Raw genomic sequence first — 20,633 nt, 5'->3', positions numbered from 1 at the left:
TATGGCTAAGTCAGTGAGACATTAAATGAAAACATTTGCAGCACAACTGTAACAATGCACATCTGAAATGAAAACACCTTCCTATATCCTCCTGTGCCAGCTCTAGATGTTGGGAAAAGACCCAGCAGAGTCACTTTGTTCTTGCTGCTTAATTTCAGTTGATACTCCCACAAACAATATTGGTTTTATTCTAGTTACTTTAGTTAATTGTTAATTCACTGGTAGCCAAAAAATATCAAGGGGTTTAAAAACATAGGTGTTTAAAATAAATTGGAAAAAGTTTATTAGGCAAGGATTTGAACATTCCCCCGAATTTCAAAACATCCAAGAACATCCTGTCTTCCCGGACATGGCAGTTTGAATTCAGACTTCTCAGCTCTACTTTGCATAGGAGATGACATTTGGATGTCACTGGAATTGCATCAGCTCTTAAGTGGATGTGCCACAAAACCCTCTGCCTCAGCAGAGCTGTAGTTACAGTGTCCAAAACATAGTGAGTAAATGGTTACGTCCTTGAGACTGTGTCGTCACTGGGAATAGGATGGTGTTAACACCACCCACACTTGCACTGGGCCCATTCCCACGGTACAGCTCGAGGGAGACACAGGGTCTTTGCCTGCAGGGAATTCCACTGGCCAAGCTAACATTTAAGAGCTGAATTTCTAATGTGAGTCTTGCAAACCACAGAGAATTAATCACACTACCCAACCTCACGGGAGGACTGCCAAACGACCACAACTTTCTTTCAGGCACATTCTTATTTCTGTCTGGAGAACACCAGAAGACAGAAATCGAGAGTGAACTTTCTTTTGGTCACCACATATCTGCCTGACTTTATTCTGTCTATAATACATCCATGGTTTTATGGAAAAATAGGAGCTAATTTTCTCATCTGCTTCTGTTCTTCATTAGTTCCTCACATGCCAGTACTTCAGTACCACCTGCTCTGCTCTCAAAAATGATTAAAACACCTGAAACTACCTACCTACCTAACTTCTTGAACTGTAGTAGATGTATCTGGTTTGGTCCCTAAAACTACCCAGAGTGTCCTTGCAAGATAGTTTTGCACTGCTCTGAAATCACATTTAGAAACTGATGATCAGATGGTATTTTTTTAATTGAATTATGCCTGATGGATGTTAGCACCCTCCCAACACTGTGGTAGCTACAGCCTAGCAGGTATCCCCCTTGAAGACAGAGGTCTGCAGCCATTCATGCCTTTGCTGGTGAGATGCAGCCCTGCTGCTGCAGTCAGAACCCTGTGGGGCTACAGAGGAGCACCTCGAAAATATTGCAAAAATTATTATCCTTGCTGTTTACTGAGGGCAGTAACTGTCAGGGCAGCACAGGGGTGCATGCAGAGCCCATCTAATTAGCCCATCTAAGAGAAGAACACGAGTATAAAATGTGTGTGCACCCAGATCTAATACACATAACTGGGCACTTGCTCCAAACAGCTTACCTTTAAAAAAGAAGCAATCGTCAGAGGGATGCAGTAACTGGGGAATTTGACAGCCTTGAAGGAAAATGAGCTAGCTTGAACAGAAGTATAAAAGAAGCATGATTGTTGGTTAACTAAAGGTTAGTACTTTGGTCCTGACTTGGTTTAAGCTGGAGAAACTGAGCTCTTTTCTTCTGGGGCAGCCTGCTGAGCTTCTGCTAGTCCATCTCCCTGTTGAAAATGAAGAACTACCTCGGGTCCAGCTTGTGGCATGAGAAAGACAAGGCCTTGTAAGATCTAGGGAGGTGTCCCAGGCTGTGCTGCAGAGAAGCCAACCCAGCAGCATTCTCCAAGTCCAAGGAAAGGACTCTCCTCTCCTCTCAGCAAAGAAATGGCAAACGAGTGGAGCCATGTATCAGAGAAGAAATGGTTATAACTACTCTCTGGCTGCGTCTGTGCAGCCTCCAAGCTCTCCTGATTGTACACAGGCACATGAATTCGCTGGCTGCAAAGTTCCAATCTGGATCTAACAGACCATGTACAACCCATGAGGCAAGTTGGGGGACAAGTCACTCCAAAAGGAGTCAGGCATCACGGACATGGCTGTGCCAAATCTGGCTTGCTATGCCCTGCTCGATGCGTCAGTGCTATCTCACCACACACACCCTCGTGCCGTGCCCCAAAGACATACCAAAGCAACCACCACACCTCCTGCACTGCATTACGAAAATACAACTCTCTCAAACAACTGAACAGGCCTCTTGTTATCCTAGGCCTTTGCTAAGGCAAAAAAACCCCAAAATCCCAGCATCCTGCCTCAGGAATAACACCCTGGTGTTGGACCAGCTCAAAGCCTGTCCTCCTGCTCATGGCCCTCTGTGTGCCTGGGTGTTCCTGTATCACCAAGCAATGGTGCTTTCAGCCAAATGGTTGAAGAGCAAGAGCCCAACAGGGGCCAGTGCTGAGGCAGGAGCCTCCTGGGATGCCTCCCAGCTGCCCAGAGACTGGCCAGTACAGGTTAGGCCATGGCAAGGGGCTGCCTGGAGTGGCCCAACAGGACCACTGCTCCAGACTGTGGGCATGATGAGTTTTGGACCTGAACTGGCGCCCATCAATCAGAGTGAGCTGGGAATGGCAAAGCCCCAGAAAGCACTGGCAGTCCTTTCCTCCTGTCAATTCCCTGCCACAAGCCTTGAAATCGGCCCTGCAAGCTCTGTATTGCCTGCTGTGCGTCAATGGTTTCTGTCCCAGCTGGGGCCCATGGAGATAACAGGTTCAGCATCCTCTCTCCAGTCCTGGTAAACAACAAGGGCAACCTCACTGCATAACATGTCCAGAACTGAAAGTCCACAGTTTCAAGCCTGGCCTGCTTGTCTAAGACCAAACATCTGGAAAATGTAAGATCTAATAGAATGCTCCCCAGGGATCAGCCCTTTGCCTGGTCCCATTTGAGGGAACGCAGCAGACTGACAGATGAGCCAGAGATGACACTAAAAGGCCCTGTGACAAACAGAAGCAGCAAACACAGCAGTGGTGAGCAACATGTCACCGCAGCAGTGCTGGGCAAAGGCTGCCTGAGCCTCCAGAGCCATGAGTACATGTCCTCTGTGGCTGAGGTGAGCACATAGCTTGGTGGATCTTGGTGAGAAAAGCATGAAGACAAGAGAGAAAAGGACTTCTGGTCTTGTGCTGCGTCAGGGACCACTGCAAGCTCTGTGCAGTGCAAACACAGCCAGTCTGCACTGCCAGGTCAGGGGACCACAAGTGCCTTTAAGCAGTACAGACACAGGACAGGTTCTCCTAACTGGTCCTACACTGTTCTCTGCTGCAACCGTAAAGATAAAAGGCTTCCCCTCAAGACACTGATGTTTCATCTTCCACTGGTCCCCCTGAAGAGGCTTTCAAGGCTGACTTCTACTCACAGAAATCAGTCAGCAGAAATGAACACCAGCCCTCCTCTGGACTCTACTGGGGGTGAGCATCACCTCACAGGACTGTGCTGGAGATCCAGCACTGGTGACTGAACCTGAGCCGGAACTGCTCTTTGCTTGGTGCATGTGAAAAGCTCTTGCTGCTTTTCATTCCGTGCCCGGGTCATTCCTGTGTCACTGCCTGCTGGACTGGAAGGAAATGACTGCTGTAAATCTGTTTTTAGAAATATTTGACTCCCTTAATATGTTAAATGAATTCCAGTTATTTATGGGATTTTACTTGGCTCAGGGTAAGACTTATTGGACTCTTCAGACTATTCCAAATGTTACCTTTTTCAATTCAAAGGTAAGTGTTACTAAAGAATAAACTCCCTACAAACAATAATGCACCTAGATATTCAAACTGGTTTGACTACTATATTAAATTATTTGAGGGAAAACCTGAGAAATTGCTTACCTGGGAAAAATGGCTACCTTAGTTTTATCAGTTACAGACCTGATCACCTAATAGCAATGAAGTTTTCAAAACAAAAGACATACAGAAAAAACTATAATAGTCACCACAACATACTCAACAGTATTTTCTTTTTGTTTCTTTATGTTTGCATAGGAGCAACCCCGAACCTGTTCTTCATTTCCCTTAGCTGAAAAGCTTGGAAATATGGCATAAAAAGCAATTTGGTATCATTCACTGTGAGCAGACCAGTGCCTGGCATTCTGTGGAGTGATCCCTGTCACAGGAACTTACAAGGCACACTGCTGCTCCCACAGCTACCTCCATTCAGGCACAAAACCAGCCACAATACTGGGATTCAAAACACAAAGCAGAGTATCTGCTTTTCCTTCAGCTCCCCTAGTTATCCCTTGCTGTGAGTGGGACACAGCCTGCAGAACTGGTGGTCTGCAGCAGAGCAAAGGGAAGGGCCAGTGGCTGGTTGCTGGAGATGTGACAAGCCAGCAATTCCCTTCCAGTTCCCTTCTGCCAGCTGACTGCTGAGCTGCAATACACCTCAGCCCAATCCAAGGTATCTTTGACCACATCTACCTGAGGCACAGGCTCTGATTCACCACCTGCCACTGAGCAGACTCATGTGCCATGCAGGGAGTATCTCTACAGGACCTAAGGATTTAACAGAGGGCAGGCAAGGGCATGACTTTACTACGTGCTATCTGCTCTGTGATAACCACATATATGCTTACGCCCCGCCCCGCTCAGTGGGAGCTCGTGGCCTACCCTTTCACTGAGAAGTGAACTCCCTTCCGCCACTTCTCATCCCTCACGTGCAGAAGCACGTGGCTGGGCTTTTACCAAGCAGGGCCTGGTCTGCATTCACCTGCTCCCTTCCATTTGTCCAAGCACCTATTCCCCAGCAGCTCATGGATTGATCACACTGCAGTGGGAATGGATGGAGTGGTCCAGCCCACAAGGCAGATGTGCTGTCTTGCAAACCCAAAGCAGTACAATAACAGGTCGTCTCTACATTCAACTGACTGCAGCTGCAGTGGCCCTTTACCCGTCCCTCTACATGTCTTAGAAGATGCCATCAGAGTGCAAAAACAAGAAGCAGCATGTAAATGGAAAGGACTGAGGGGCAGATTGCTCTCCTCCTGCCATCCCCCTCCTCTCTTCTGCTTCACAAAGACCCGACAAGTCCAAAGACACGGCCTTCACAGAGTCTTGGTCCAGCAAGAACATCCCAGGAGACAAAGTTTGCTGACAACTCATGAGAGGAAGGGTCATGTAAAGCCAAGGGAGCTGAAAACTGCCTAAGGAGCGAAAGGGTCCCCAGGTCTGGCATGTCCAGAATGGCTGACTGCCCACAGCCAAAACCACCAAACAGCTAAGAGAAGCCCTGGGCCAGGACGTGCTAACACTCCAGCATCAGAGGTTAATCCCTGAGCTCATGAGGGCTGTCAGCACTCTGCAGAGGTGCTAATCCATGGCTGGGTGCCTAACACAGACTGGTAACACCTCCTGCACATGGCTCCTCCTTCACCACGCTGGTGCTGAGGCTGGGTGAAGTCCAGAGGAGGAGGTTTTATCTCTTCAAACATTGAGCCATTTCCAATACATGAGCAAATCAAAGGCTTACAGTTTTGGACTGTAGACTCTCACTCTCATAAGAAGTTAAATCACAAAAAGATCTGTGGATGCACAGCACCAGCACAGGAGAGAAACAAACAAACACCACAGTCTGCACTGGAGTCCTCAGTCCTGATAATTTGTGCAGTGTTCTCCTGGCCACCTCACACCAGGCTCAGGGCTCCCAGAGGAGCCAGAAGGCCACTGCTGCAATGGCTCTGACTGGACAGGACTATTCACTGCACAGCAAAAGGCACCAGGGCAACGACCATCCCTAGTGGTGTATGTGCCACCAGCAATGGTGTCCCTGGAGTAATGCTCAGTAAACTGTCTGCAGGGTAAGGGATACTGCCTGCCTGAACCACCAGCTGCAACACCAGTGATGTCTGATTTGTCTTGACTGCCCAAAGACCTGCATACATAGAACTTCCACCTGAACAAAAATCACATACATACCTTTGGCCAATGAGAAAGCCAGCCCTGTACCCACACTTCACAGGATTCTTTAATTAGAGAGAGGATCTTGACTGGATAATTTCTTTTCTGTTAAACCATCTCCAGGCACTAACATAGGTTTTCCCCCAGACATTGCTAGGATCCTTAAGGTTTTTCTTTATCATCAGCTTAACCCAAGAAAAGTCCACATGCAGTAGAGAACAACTCTCCCTCTCTTAAGATTTAAGTAAAGGGACTGAGAAAACGCCTGAAAAACTTTATCAGTCCCAGAGAGAAGCCACTGTTCATTGTGGGTGACAAGTTTTGCTTCTTGCTCAGACTTTTGGCTACTAGTGCTACAAGTGCAATCAAAATGCACATCTGAGTTACATGCCACTGCTATCCTTCAGAACCATCTGGCCCAAATTATATTATCAAAGTAGAGGATGTTACTACATTCACCCTTTATTGAATCCTGGGAAAAACGCTTTGAGATCAGCCCCAAACTATTTTACTAGCTCTCCTCAACCTTGCTGAAAAAGCCCCCAAATTACAAAGTTAATTGGCAGCACATTGTTACCATATGTGGTGTGCAAGAGAAGCACTGGAGTTTATTTAGGCATCAGAACCAAAGAAGAGTGGAATATTACTGCTCTTTACGAGGATTTCGTGTTGCCCTTGATTACTAAGGCATCCCCAACCTTGATCCTCCTGTCCAGCACACCACAGCACGCTGCAGCACGGGGGCACCAATCAGCCTCCTACCCAATTTCCCTGGACAAACTCAGAACACTGTTCGCTCTGCTTCTGCTTAGTAGATCTCAGCATCTTCCTTTCCATGTTAATATGCTTCTTTCTTGTGCAAAGTTTTCCAGGCTGTCTCTCACCTGTAAAGCATGACCCTGCACCCACCCAGCCATGCTCTAATTCTCCTCGCTCTAGCTGCCCGACTCACCTTGCTGGACCTCTCGCAAATCTTTAGTGAGAGGTGGATTCTTGGTCTACAGGCTCTAATTTCCACTCTTCCCATTTAAACTCTGAGTGAATAAAAGGTCAGTAGCAAACTTGTGTCACCAGGATCCTACTGAGACTATTCCCTCTTTACACTGGCAGCAGTAGCTCCTCTTGGAGCCTTTGCACCTACAAAGCTCCAAGCTTTGCACTGATGCAGCATCATTCCTAAAGCGTGAAGTCCCTGCAGCTCCATGACAGCAGTCCACAGTTGATGTCTGCAGTAAAATTTGTACTCACAGGCTAGAAACATTCTCTCAGCTTTCAAACTCTGACAGAATCCCTACACTAGCATCCTTGCACAGACTGCCCAGTGTATACTGACATGCCAGCCCCTCACATGCACCTGCAGAGCTCCTGTTGCCCCACCTGAAGGAATAAGCTACAATTCACACAGTCTAGCAGGGGTCATGGGCAAAGACTGCTTGCCTTAAAGCTCCATAAACTATTTTCAAATGCTCAAATGGACTTTTGTGAAGTGAAACATCAGGTTTCAATTAAGATGCCTTCACTTCCCAATCCAGTGTGTGTTAAACAACCTATCAAAACCTCATAAACTTCAGTTCACGGCATTTTCATTTCCTGATTCTCTCTTCTCTCAGTTTAAGTAATAACTTCTGTATTAAAATAACGTGTTTAAAAATAAAAACAAATCTAGAGAAAAATAAAGGCGAAAGTCTGATGATTTTTGTCCTTCAGTGGTACAGAAGTCCTGATTTTCTGGGAGACAAACCAAGACCCCGTCTTTCTAAGGGTAAGTTCTGGAGAATGTAGAGAGGTGAAGTAAATTAGTTCCCAGCTGATGGGAATATTCAGTGCTCCCAGAACAAAAATCCAGTGCTCCCACAATCCTGTGACAGCTTCTGCATGTACATACACACACAGAGCAGTGCCTTTTACAAAAGGCCCTTTCCATGTGGCTGAATCTGCCCGCACATCTCGCACATCGCATTTCAAGAAGGAAATGTCTTATCTCCAGGCACCCACCCATCTGACTTGCACAGAGCAAATGTCTCTAATGTTTCTGAAGTCTTTGTGATATAATTAGAGCATGGAAAATGAGTCACTATTCCGTCTAGTCCAAATCCATGCTGTGACACGGCAAATCTCCTGCGCTGATAGCAAAGGAAGGGGCAGAGCAAGCAGACCTCGTCCAGGGAAAGTGCTTCTCTCTGGGTTTGTCAGATGTGCTAATGTGCCCAAAAATGTCACGTGTGGTCTCTATCAACAACTATATCACATGTGTACATGAGCAATTCACCCACCCAAGTAATGCTTACTCTAATGGCTGATATATTACGTAGAGCAAATATAAATAGGTTCTGAGGACAGCATTGCAATGTGAGATAATCCAGAAAACCCAGGTCACCACCTACTCAACACTAACACTCCAAAAAGTTGCACTGGGGGTGAGAGATATGAGAATGACCATTAAGGCATTTTGTTAATAAATATGACCTAAAACTGAGGTTTGCATTGTTTTCTTTTGTAAGCTTTTACATCTAAAACTTGTTGCTGCGAGATCAGAATTTCCCACCAAAGGCCTCATAAAACAATCTTTACCCTCTTCTGCTATATAAGCCTGGGATGCAACTCCACAGTGGTGTTCAAGGCATTGCTGAAATGCTGATGATCCCCCCCCTCAGGCTCCTCAGATCAGGGAGGATCTTGCCTTGGTCTGCAGGAGACTGAGTGCTGCCACCATAACAGAGCCAAAGTCCCTTCCCTTCAATGTCCAACAGCAGAGGCCCAAAGAGAAAACCAGAACAGCCTACTCTGCTGCTTGGTCTCCCATCCTTCTCTGTGGTTTTGCTTCCTTTGCTTTATACCTACCCCTCTGCCCATCAGGCCGTTGTTGAAAGGCAGTCCAATGAAGCTGAAAGCTGCTTCCTGGATGAAGAAGGGATTCAGGATACGTATCTCATGAGGTTCTCTTGGGACACGGGTTGCCACTGACTTCCAAAAGCCATCAGAGGCACTCTGGTAATAACAAAAAAAAAAAAAAGAAAAAAGAAAAAGAAAGATAAAACAACAAACACAATTATATATAAAATATAGCAGATTTCTATTATTTTATTTAAAAAAATATTAAAATGCACTAATGGCAGCAGTTCCCACCATCCCTGCTCGCTGCCACAGGGCACTAGGATAAGGTTGTAGGGGATCTGTGCATGCTGGAGAGGTGACAGCAGCATGGACTGATGCACTTGAGCTGCAAAACCCTCAGGAGCTTCCCCTGGCCAGCAGCGATCACCCCTGTAATTATCAGTGGGAATTCTGCCGCAGCCAATGCCTGCTGCCACCTCACACGCTCCTTGCGCTCGGAGCCTCGCGCTCGGCTCCTGCGAACTCTCACACCACGTGTTGCCAAACACCTTACCAAGGGCTTTTTATGGAACAATCCCACGGATATCTTTAGCTGCTGAATCTCATATCCTGAAACTGAAACTCTGGCAGATGGCTCGTGCTACAAAAGGCACTGACACAGCGAACTTGAGGGGGATGCACACCGTCATCCTGACCAAGGGTCTAGGAAAGCCAAACCCCATCGCTGTCCCGTGTCCCCTCAGAACTGCCCAAACATAACACACTTTCGATGACCAGGGCAAGCATCCTGTGAGTTTAGGTTCACATTTCAACAACGGTGAAGTGCTCTCAGGACCCAAAATGGAAAAAATTCCTAATTAACACTCACGTTCTTTCATCATAGTTGAATTAGAAAGAACGCCCAGTGTCAAAGCAGTCTAACACTTTCCATTACAATAAGACATTTTCAGCCACTGAGTGATCCTCAGCATTTAAAAAAGAAAAACAGAAAAAACCCCATTATAAATGTTAATAAAGTCCAACATCCATTTGACCGAGGGATTTGAGGGATTTGGTATGTCAGCTGAGTTTTGCCTCCTTGTGAAAATTCATTAAAAATTGGATAAATATTAAACCTTTGGAATTTCCTAGAGGCACATGTGAAGTAGAGGCCTTTCAGTTCCAGGGAAGGAGGGGGAAAAAAAAATTAAATAAAATCACAGATTCCACTTGCATTAAGCATGCTCCAAGTCTCACAGAAATGAAGATGATAAACAAAAGTCTTGAACAGCTACTCATTCAGTGAAACCATCTTATCATAGGCTTAAGCAGGCACACCCTGGAAAAATAGTGTGTGACCTCGAAACTAAAATAAATTTATAAGTTCAATTACGATTTCACATGCAACTCTAAATATGGCATCGCCTAAATTTTGCAAACAATTCAAACCAAAGGTCTGCAAACTACTTAAAGTGGACAAAAGATGCCTTTTGTTTGGACTCACACTCCATAGGAGATTCCACTTAAGTTCTGGGATTTAAGTAGGTTTTACACGGCTTTTACGTTACACACAAAACATTAAAGAGAAAAGAAGAAAGGTTATAAACACTGGAGACTTTCATTCCTTGCTGCTGCTGGAACTGTCCAGAAAGAGGTAACTACACATTCCACTGCTGCTCATTTTCCCAGCACTGTGTGAACCATGATGACCACACCTGGGCTCCCCTCAGCTAGTTCAATGCCAGTGCAAAATAAATGTGGGTCCCTACTCCTAGCTGGAAATACAACCTGATTGCTTTGGTCCCTTCTATGTAGCTGTTTCTCCCGTTGCTCATCACGACTATCTCCCTAACCAGTTTCCTCAGCTATCACACTGCTCTGAAGTTGCTCTGGCTTCTCCTTTCTGCCTCATTTCTATTTGCTCTGTATTCTCTGCAACTTTCTGGGGCACTTCCCCTGAGATTATTACTGAGGGCCACCTGGGGTAATCTTTCATTTTGGTGTGCTTCTAAAACAACTGTAGGGAGAACAGTGGAGCCTCAGCAGACAGCTCTCACACTTCCCCTATACAGCAGGCAAAGCCCCGTACGCGGCCGAAGAACCAAAAACCTGCTTTTCCCGGCTCGTAATTACTGACATCCTCAGCCTTGTGGTTTGGCTCCCCGAGCCCTGCAGCTCTGAGCTGCGCCCTGAGCCCTGCGGTTTTGTTCTGCAGCTTGTCCCTGGCAAGCCACGAAAGGCAGCAGCACCAGCAGCGCCGGGAGCCCCGGGAGGCTGCTCCCCTGACGCAACCCCCTCGGTGGCGGCAGCGCAGCCCCTTCCAAGGCTCCGCTACCGCGGATGCTCGCTGGGGATGCTCAGCCTGATCGGACCCAGATGTTCAGAGGGGGTTTCCAAGGCAATTACTTCCCGCTGAGGGGGGGGGAACGTTGTCCCTTTTTAGGTCAGTAGCCACCCGAGGAGCGTCAGGCACCGGGAGGGAAGGCATCACTGTTCCTGCCAGAGCCGGGAGCTCAAACTCACAGCTGTAGGTTTGGGGGCACCCTCTGTTCTCTGCTACGGCGATTAAACCTGCAGGGCTTACGGGTGGGCTTCTAAGGATGAAACAACTCCTGATTGGCATAATAAGTAGTCAGAAAATAAGTCTGAAAACTGCTCAGGCAATGTTCCCACAGTGCCTCATCACCTCCTGGCACTGAGGTGGGAACCGGAGGGTCCAGGCTGGAAACTGTGTTTCCTTCCCTGTGTTAAGTTTTCAAGTTACAATTTGTTGGTATGTTGCTGTTATGGTGCACCCGGAGCCTCAGCCACAGATCAGTATTCAAGGTACTAAAGGTGGCCAAAAAAACCCCTTATAATATAAGCATAAAAACCCAAGCACCACAGAAGGAGGCAGACAGGAGAACATGACTGAAGAACGAGTCTATGAGGGCCACAGCACTTTATGCAATCCTGAGTATTTTCAAAATTCTGTAATTGCAAAGGGCATCACTAAAGGCTTTTTAGAGAAAGACTACTTTTAAAAGTACCTAAGAATGTAGATAGGCCAGGGCTTTTAAGCCAGCCTCCTGTACAGCTCCCATCCAGGCAGAAAGAGACACCTTCCCAGGAAGAAACCAGTACAGATATGACAGACCAAAGATGGCAGGTTATAAGGAAGCCATAAAAACCAGCACGGCTCACCAAACAGCTCCAGGGACAAAGACAATCCAGCTGCAATCCCTCATTTTGTCCATTTGCAGAACACTGAATGGTAATAGGCACAGCCGGTTGTAAACTAATTTTTGTCTCCATTCAGTTTTCCATCTCCTGTTCTCAGATTTACCAAGGCAAATCACAACATACACTGAAATAAAATATGGAAACTTGGAGCCTTAGCCAAGAAGCACACCTCAGTGGAAGATGCAAACCACTAGAAGGCCGAGTCTCCCAGGATAACAACATTTATAATATAATGAGCAAAATGAGGGGTAGTGTCACTGCATCCTGATAACACAGCTGCTGCCTCTTCTGTACCTCTGTGTTACTACTGGATTTAGGATTATAAGCAGCATTGTTCTCCAGGACTTCAGACTCTGATGGGAAGGGGAGACAGGGAGATTGCAAAGGTCAGCTATGTTTAATACAAAGCTGAATAAGTTGTGGGTATGCAATACCTGCTGCAGAGCAACATGGTGAACAGACTGGAGAGGGAACATGTGGTAAATGGAGATTACTGCTCTTTCAAACACTGGTAACACCAGAAATGGAGAGGAAGAAGCATATGAGGAAAAGAAAAAGTCAGGGGATGATGTACCAGTCACAAGACCTAATTGTGCCCGGGATATCACAGTTCACTGAAAGCTCTGCCCCCACCGAGGCTGGAATGTGGTTTATTCTCTACCTGTCATCCACAAGCACCCATTGTCACACAAACAGTCTACAGCAGAACTGCTGCAATCCATCTGCAGAGGCTTTTGAAAGGTTTCTGCTCAGTCATAACTGGATTAGATGTGGAAGGTGTGTTTCCACTGCAAAATAGCCATCTTATCAGCCAGCGCTGCATTTCTCAGCGGTCAAGTAGACACGGAGGCCTGGAAAATGCTCTTCTACAAGTGGCAATGTAAATGAAGTTGCATCATTTGCACCAATTATCACAGCAACAAGGAATTTTTAGCAACAAGAACAGAGGTGCTGAGAGCCTGCAGTCTGGGTTGATGGTCAACTGCCAGACCCACTAGCCCACACTTCAAATATATTTACCCAACTTCCTCAAAGTGATGAAGAACCCCTCACCACCGTCTGCACATGGCTCTGATGGCCAGCACTCGTTCTGAATGATCCTATCTTCAGTTTCTAGAGTCCAGAAATGCTCTAGAGACCAGACCGTGGTGTTCTACTCTTATCTGCCCCACTGAAGAGCTCTTGCTCTGCCTGAAGCAGGAACATTGCTCAAGCCTTTCCCTCATTATCCCTTTGCTCTGCTGTCAAAAGAGATGCAGCTGTTGGACTATGCAACAACATGATACTCCTAATTTTTTCATAATTTTTGTTTCTCCTCCCCAAACATCCTCTCACTGACCAAAGTCTAAAATCAAGTGGCTGAAATTTCTTAGGCCGCTCCTCTGTCAGTATTCCCCATCTGCCAATATCCTTGCAGCACCCAAAAGAACTCTTGACGGGTTGTAAAGACCACAAATTTAGTTTTTAGTAATGTTTCTCAGTGTGAAACACTAATGCATTTTATACCTAGCAAGCAAAGAGCAGCAAAGCATGATGGAGACAAAAGCACCTCAGCACATGGTACTACTAGAGCTTTTTTTTTTTCTTTTTAAAGCAAAAATATTTTCTTCTTTGTTGATGGAGTTGAGCTAGCAATACTTCACTGCACTGACAAGAGACAAGTTTCTTTAGGCTTGAGCACCAGGATGAAAACCACAAGAGAAGGGAAACTTAATTCAAAGCAGCACTTGCAAACTTTAAACTTTGTGCCAGACATGTAACCTACATGGCACCCTGGCTACACATGAAACTGGGAACTGTCCCACCCCAAAAACTGGCTCAGAAAGCAGCACCTTCAACGGTGACCAAAGCCAGCTGGGACGTGAGGGTGACACTGGTGTGTCACAGGAGTTTGCTGTAACTCAGCAATGTGCTCATTCCCATGGCTGCCAGTAGGAAGTTCCCGCCCTGTTTACCTGCAAACACACATTGTGAATAAGCAGATAAGCATATTCAAACAGGCCCACTGAATTTCCAGCTTCATTTGACCTACATAACCGGGTAGTACAGCTAACCTAAATACAGACACACGCCTGCCTCCCGTGTGGCTGGTCTAACACCAACTGCTGACTTCCCATTCACAGGATTAGGCAGCAACGAGGCCAGGGACCAGCTCTAAGGAGTCGGGAGAGCAAAGCTATTCTTATGCTGTGTTGTAAATGAAAAGGAATTCATTTATTTAAAAAAAAAAAAAAAAAGTATTTCCACGGTTTTATCCGTGCAACTGAGAGCAAGATGCGGTTCACAGTTGTAAAGTAACAAGACGCCCTCAGAAAAGAGACTGTCCTGCGAAGAAAACGGAACTTGGAACGTGTCAGATGAGCTGCAGAAAAACACTGAAGATTATTCTGATGAATGCTGTTTCACAAGGTAAAGCATAAATGATAGCTCACATACGGCGTGTCAGAAGACGTGTCTGTACTATGTGCAAACAGGGTGATGGATAGACTGTACTACAGGCTCCTTTGTTCAAAATATAAGCTGGATTTTGAGCCAAAATTTGAAGAAATATTCCTGTTCTGAAATGTCTTAGGGAAGACGGAAGTTTTTACTAAAAGGACTGGATTTAGATAATTTATGTTTGCCTTGTGGTTTTTTGTCTGTGAGTAATGATCCTTCAATGAAAAAATATCTAAATAGTGGAGTTTCTGAAAAATCCCTAAGAAGAACAGGCCTTATATCATCATTACTTACAGGATATTTTATTCCTGTAAGAGACCAGTCCTTTTACTTTGCTATTATTTTAATGACATAGTTTACAAAATGTCATACTCATGTAACATCTATTAAAAGAATACCAAGGTTTAAAGGCCAAATCCATGAGTTGGTAAGTGCTAAAGCAGGCCTGTCTCTCAACTTTCAGGATTTTTGTTCTGAACACTGGTTTTCTAATCTTCCCACGAGATTTTCCCTATATCAACATATAACTAAGTATTTTACAAATAATACTTCCATATTCAGATCCTCTCTGCAATAATTGGCATGCATTCCATCATTTTACAGGGGAGAAAGCAGACAAAGATGATGTCCAGATTCCATCAGCTCTACTTCAGACACCTTAGGCTGAATTTTCAGAACATTTGTTAAGCTCACAGTACAACTCCAGTGACTTTGCTGCTGACACCCAGCAGCAGGATATCCTTTACATCCACCCCATGAGACCTAAATGTGTTTGTGAAATTCTGATCTAACTTGCTCAGCATCACACTGGTCAGTGTTAAACCACCTCCTCAAGAGGAACCCTCAGTGTCTGTAACCAGGAGACCATTCTGTCTCCTCTCCTTTCCTCTCTCCTATCCCACATGTTCTACAGCTTCTGCAACTACTCACAGAAGGCTGAATGCCTTGCATTACAGAAATTAGACTAAATCTCAGTCTTCCCCCTCCACTACATAGACAGCTGTGTTCTGAGTGAGCCAGGATATAATTATGTAATTAAGGATAACATCTGCACAGGAGAACTGAATTAACGTTGAAAACGCAATGTTATTTTTTTGCCATTTTTTTAATAACTTTTGGCAGCTTGACTTTTATAATCGTACAGCACTTTAAGAAGCCTTAAAGTGCCGGTGTTTTAGGAGTTCTCTGCAGGCTGTAAACTCTTTCTTTCTCTGCTCTCCCAAGTACCCACCACTCTTCAATACTCCTGCTCTTGCCATGCACCAGACCAGGCTACTGCTCCTTCTTGCTGTCTGGGGGCTGCCAGGAGGAGAAAGGGTTCCTGAGAGTACAGGAGATATTCCCTGCTCCCTGTTCTGTTGTCCTTGCTCCAATCTCTTTGTGGAGGAAGTAACTGATGAGAAAATCCTATTTGGTTCTCACATCCCTGGAGATGTTGCATCCCAACTAACTGTGCGGAGAGGGCACCTGCCAGGCAGGACAGGAAAGCCCTGGTAGGACTGACCAGCATCTAACAGGCCCCTTGGAACATCAGAGCAAGGCATGGGATTTCACAGCACAGCAGGAGCCACAGCAGGCTGAAGAATTGGAGAATTCCAACAAAACGGTGTGGGAGACTTCATAATTTCTTTTTTTAAAACAGCGATACAACTGCATTTTCAGTAGCCTCATCCTGAGAGACAGCTGAGTTATTTCAGCTGAACTTTCCAGCTGTGCCAAACACGTGGCATGGAAAACATCAGCTCAAAGATGATGGTGTAATAAAATGATAAAGCATTTTCCCCGTTGCTTATAACGGCAAACATAAGGTGATCCCAGCTACAAGCTCAGCTACCTGCTCCACTTACAACAGTATGAATGCACAGAAGGATAAAAAAAAAATGGATAAAAATTTTAAAAAGCCTGTCTTTGCAGGCTTGGGTGACAAAGCACAAGGGCATCCCAGGGCATCTGAGGACACCCATCAGCAAAGTCTTTTTTAGGGAGCTGAACTGGTTCATGAGTTTGAATACAAACAGCAACTCATTAAACAACACATATTTAGACTAAACTCTTGGCACATTACAACAAAAAAAGCTAAAGGGTCACCACAGGAAGAATTATGGCCTAGAAACCCTCACTGCTTTCTGAAGTTATCTTAAAGTGAGACTCCAGGGAAATTTTTACATTGTTTTTACAGCAAGAGTACACAGAAAATCTGTCTTCTCCTATTTTGGCATCTTTGCTGAAACGAGAAGCCAAATAATTTGTATGTTCACTGAGTGTTCATATAGAATATATACAAATTATTCAGCATCCTCTAAGAGCAGAAAGGTCAAAATAACAAGAAACTGGGAAGATGCCAGGAAGCTCCTGCCCTACTTTATTTTCTAGAGTTGCATTAATAATGGGTGTTTTACAGAAGAGTTTTTGAGTAACATTATTTAATATTCTTAAAAGATTAGAATTTAAATAAACTTAATCCAAACAGAACATTTACATTTAAAGAGGGTTTCTTTTTCCAAATAGTCAACGTGTTGATTGCCTGGGCCAGGCTCAGTATTTTCTGTACTTGTCAGAGCGGGCAAAATTATTTTAATTGAAAATGGCTGGAACACAAGTGATGGTCCAGCTGAGAAAAACTTCCAAGCAGACCTACCATAAGCCTTCTGCACCCAACATCTTGGCCATTTTTCTCCAATTCTATGCCTCTCATTTAAAAAAAAAAAACACACTAACACTTTTACAAATCTGTCTTAACTAAGAAGAGAAGAAACACCCTCAGACATTCCATAAAATCACAGCTGTAAGAATAGAAATACTACCAAAAAAAGAGAGGTCTTTCCAGAACCCCTCTTGCTTAGGGATCTCAGCCTTCACGTGGCTTGGTCTATTTTCACTTCTCTTGCCACGACAAGTGTTTGCATTAAACAACTGTGAGTGCTGAGGCAGGAGTGAAGCTGAATCTGAAGGGGAAGGAGGTCAGGGATTTGCACCTCGTGCACACAGGAGCATCCTCCTGTCTTGCAGAAAGAAGCTGCCGTTCTACTTGGGAAGAACCAGAAGCGCCACACGCAGCGGGAGCACAGGGGGAGAGATAAATTTAGGAAGATAAAAGAACATGGGGAGTTTGGTTACCTCAGTGTTTATTACAGCAGACTGCAGATATAGGTCAACCCCCTGTCCTGGAGCCCTTGGTGCTCTGAGGCAGAGAAAACGTTACAAATTGCTCAGACAGCTCTAACTATGCAAGTAATCCATGGAGCCTGCCAAGGAACACATATGTTTCAGGCATAAATCGTCCAATCTATTCCTTTCTGAATTAACATCTGTCATCGTGACACCATTCAAAATGACTGAAGACTGGATCATATTAACAACCACACATCTTGGATAAATATTTACTGTTAAGACTTTCTCCCCCCCCCCCTTCCACTTTAAAGTAAAACGCAGATAGCAAAATTCCTGGAGCTGTGAAAGGGGGGTGTCTTTTCAGCCACCGACAGAAAGCATGTGATTTTATTTACAAAATCAAATCAGTGTTTTCCCCCTCCTCTGTGAGTCTTCACACCACACAGGGGTGAACTCACAACATCCCGTGGTGTTGCAATGCTCTCCAAAGAGCATTTCTGGGGAATTTTGTTATGCTGGAGGTTGCTCACCTCAGAGACTCCAAAAAAAAAAGCCTTCTCCCTCTGGATGCAGAAACAGATCTGGCCTAACTGTGCCCCGAGAAGAGAAAATTTTGCTGTGACCTTTTTGCAGAGAACTGGATAAAGCAAATAACTTCCTTTCATGACCAGCTGTCAGATGTACGACTGGCTTGCTCTCCTGCTCCTCGTGGTCAACAAACGGGTCACGGAGAGTGAGGACAGGGGGGCCCAGAGTCACAGAACAGGATGGCAGGAAGGCAACACAAAAGTGAAACCCTGTCCTGAGTACTCCCAAGACCCAGAGTTTTCCCAGATGCTGGATTAAGTCTGTATTTCAGAAAAAGATGTCAGCAGCCAGTGTTCACCTCTGCAAGTATGTCACTCGAGAATTATAAGGCCAGATTTCTAGGAAATTACATCTGTCCTGGCTGACTTTATCCAGCTTGAGCTTCTAGCTACCACATTCTGCTATTTCTTATCAGCACTGCTTGAGAGGCCAAGAGAGATCCTGCTAACATCCTCCTGGACGTCCTGCATAGCAGGGAGAAGTGCTCCTCCATCAGCAACTTCTCCTCCCAGCCCTTTGCTCTCACACTGCTTGAGTGGAACTTTACCGAGACATCCAGTCTTGATTTGAAGACTTCAAGTGCAAATTCATCAAGCCTGTAGGGCAGATGTAGCAAAAATAATTACACTGATATAAATGTGCTGCCTTTTTTGGTCGCCTGCCTAGCTTCAGACACTCTTCTTCCTACAGAATTAGAAAGCCTTGTGAGAAAAAACGTTCCCTCTAGGTAGAGACTACAAGTAAATCCCTCCGAAATCTCACGCGTAAGCTAAATAAATTGAACTTTGTAACCAGATAAATTGAACTCAAATCTCTCAGACTAAGGGAGGCTTTGCAGACTTCAAATGATTCTTGCAGTTCTTTACTCAAGTGTTAACAGGGAATGTCTTTATCCCACCAAGAGTTGCATGAATGGTCGATACCCTCCGGGTGACGTCTCAGTGTCACTGGTGATGGTTCCCTCGGACTTCTTCCATGTGCTGGATTCACAGTCTGGAGGAACATCTGCTGCCCACGTGGGCAATGCAACATCCTCAGGAGGCAAGGGCTGCACTGGTGGTGGCTCATTTGGGCTGCCAGGTGCCCAATCACATACGTAGGGGCTACTGGACACGCCTGTCTTTGCCAGTATTCAACGACAACACAGCAGTGAGGGACAAAAGGGAGCATGTAAGATGTAAGATTCTGGGGATATCTGAGAGCATTGCGGTGCAAAGGGAGCAGGGCACAAACCCACAGGCAGTTGGGCAACTTGGTTAGCTCTGCTGTTTACGGAATTGTGCGTTTCATTAAGATTTGGAATGAATCAGATTTGGAATGAATCTCTTTACGTTGCCTCAGATGTTCCAATCAACGCAGGTAACCTGACTTTACATGCACCGTGACCTTGAAATGCACCTACTGGGATTTGCATAATGCTGATGCCTGAATATTGACAGAGCCTGCCAAAGAGGGTGAGTGCAACATGAGCACCCTCCTGATGCTTTTTCAAGGCAGCTGCACCAGCTCTTCAGTTGGTCCTCACACTGACTTCTCAAAGGAAAAGATGCACAAAAAACTGCAGCTCTTTAAATTAGCCATCTTTTTTTGACTTCGGTTGAGAAGGAAGGAGCGATCAAATATCCAGGAAAGAACGGCACTTGTCAGTTGGATGGGAACAGACTTCAGAAGAGGTTAGAGGATGACAATTTTAGGAAGAAATTGGTCCCAGGATAAAGCAGGATGGTGAGGCAATCCCAGAAAGAATGTCCTGCTCGGGCAATGATACAGTCTTTCCAGGGGGTAAATTCTGTTTGGGTCTCTTCATTTAAGAATGATGTAAAGGAAAAGAAACTAAAGAAGAATAAAAGTCTGACTGGAGCTCTCTGATTTTCATATTACAGCTGGGATTACTGAGCCAGAAATGAAGATGATGCAGTCTTGGCAGATGTGGGATAAAGGTTCTTTAAGGACTACTGATGCCCAGCATGGATAAATGTTTCTCCTCCTTTATTAGAAGCACAGGGCAAGCATGACTAGCATTAGGTAACAGCAAGCAAAGCAAGGGACAAAAAAAAAGAGAACAAAATCCATGCATGCTGTGGGAATGACTGAGAGGGCAGGGACACCAACAACTTTCATTTTAATTTTAAAGAGAAACTAGGAGAAAACAGCAGCAATTAATGATGTCATTCCTACAAATACAGATACTTCACAGAACTTTTGATATCCAGAATTTTTTCCTCTAGAAAATAGTGAGTTTATGGCTACTTTTTATTTTCTTCACCAGCCCCAAGAGCTTAGGTGAATGTGGTTACAGACTCGTGGATATTGATGACTATCCAATCCAGTTGGACAAGTTTTATTATCCAGCATGCACCCACCTGACAATATTAAATGCTGTGAAGGCACACTGCAATGGCACCAGAGCAGCCCCTGTCCCCAGCTGATGCCTGGCAGTAAGTCTGTGCTCACAGACACACTGTGCATGCCTGGGTGGGAGCAGCTCTCAGCTATGTAGTGACCTGCCTAATCTTATTATGCTGTTGCAGGCAGGTATGTACGAAGGGCAAGCTCCAGCCTGCAA

General features: G+C 45.2%; 1 protein-coding gene across 7 annotated transcripts in view; it reads right to left on the bottom strand.

Annotated features, from left to right (window-relative positions):
* The window catches only part of ST3GAL3 (ST3 beta-galactoside alpha-2,3-sialyltransferase 3), a 175,650-nt gene that overhangs the window by 17,153 nt on the left and 137,864 nt on the right, over window positions 1–20,633 (bottom strand). For all 7 annotated transcript variants that reach the window (XM_050306474.1, XM_050306477.1, XM_050306472.1 and 4 more), the window contains one exon: window positions 8,735–8,881. In XM_050306474.1, coding sequence (XP_050162431.1) covers window positions 8,735–8,881 — 147 coding nt within the window. The remainder of the gene's footprint in view (window positions 1–8,734; window positions 8,882–20,633) is intronic.

Source organism: Myiozetetes cayanensis, unplaced genomic scaffold (genome assembly GCF_022539395.1).
Source record: "Myiozetetes cayanensis isolate MyiCay16 unplaced genomic scaffold, myiCay2020 scf12, whole genome shotgun sequence".
Classification (NCBI taxonomy): domain Eukaryota; kingdom Metazoa; phylum Chordata; class Aves; order Passeriformes; family Tyrannidae; genus Myiozetetes; species Myiozetetes cayanensis.
The sequence above is the reverse complement of the archived record's forward strand: the minus strand, read 5'-3'. Positions and strand labels throughout refer to the sequence as shown.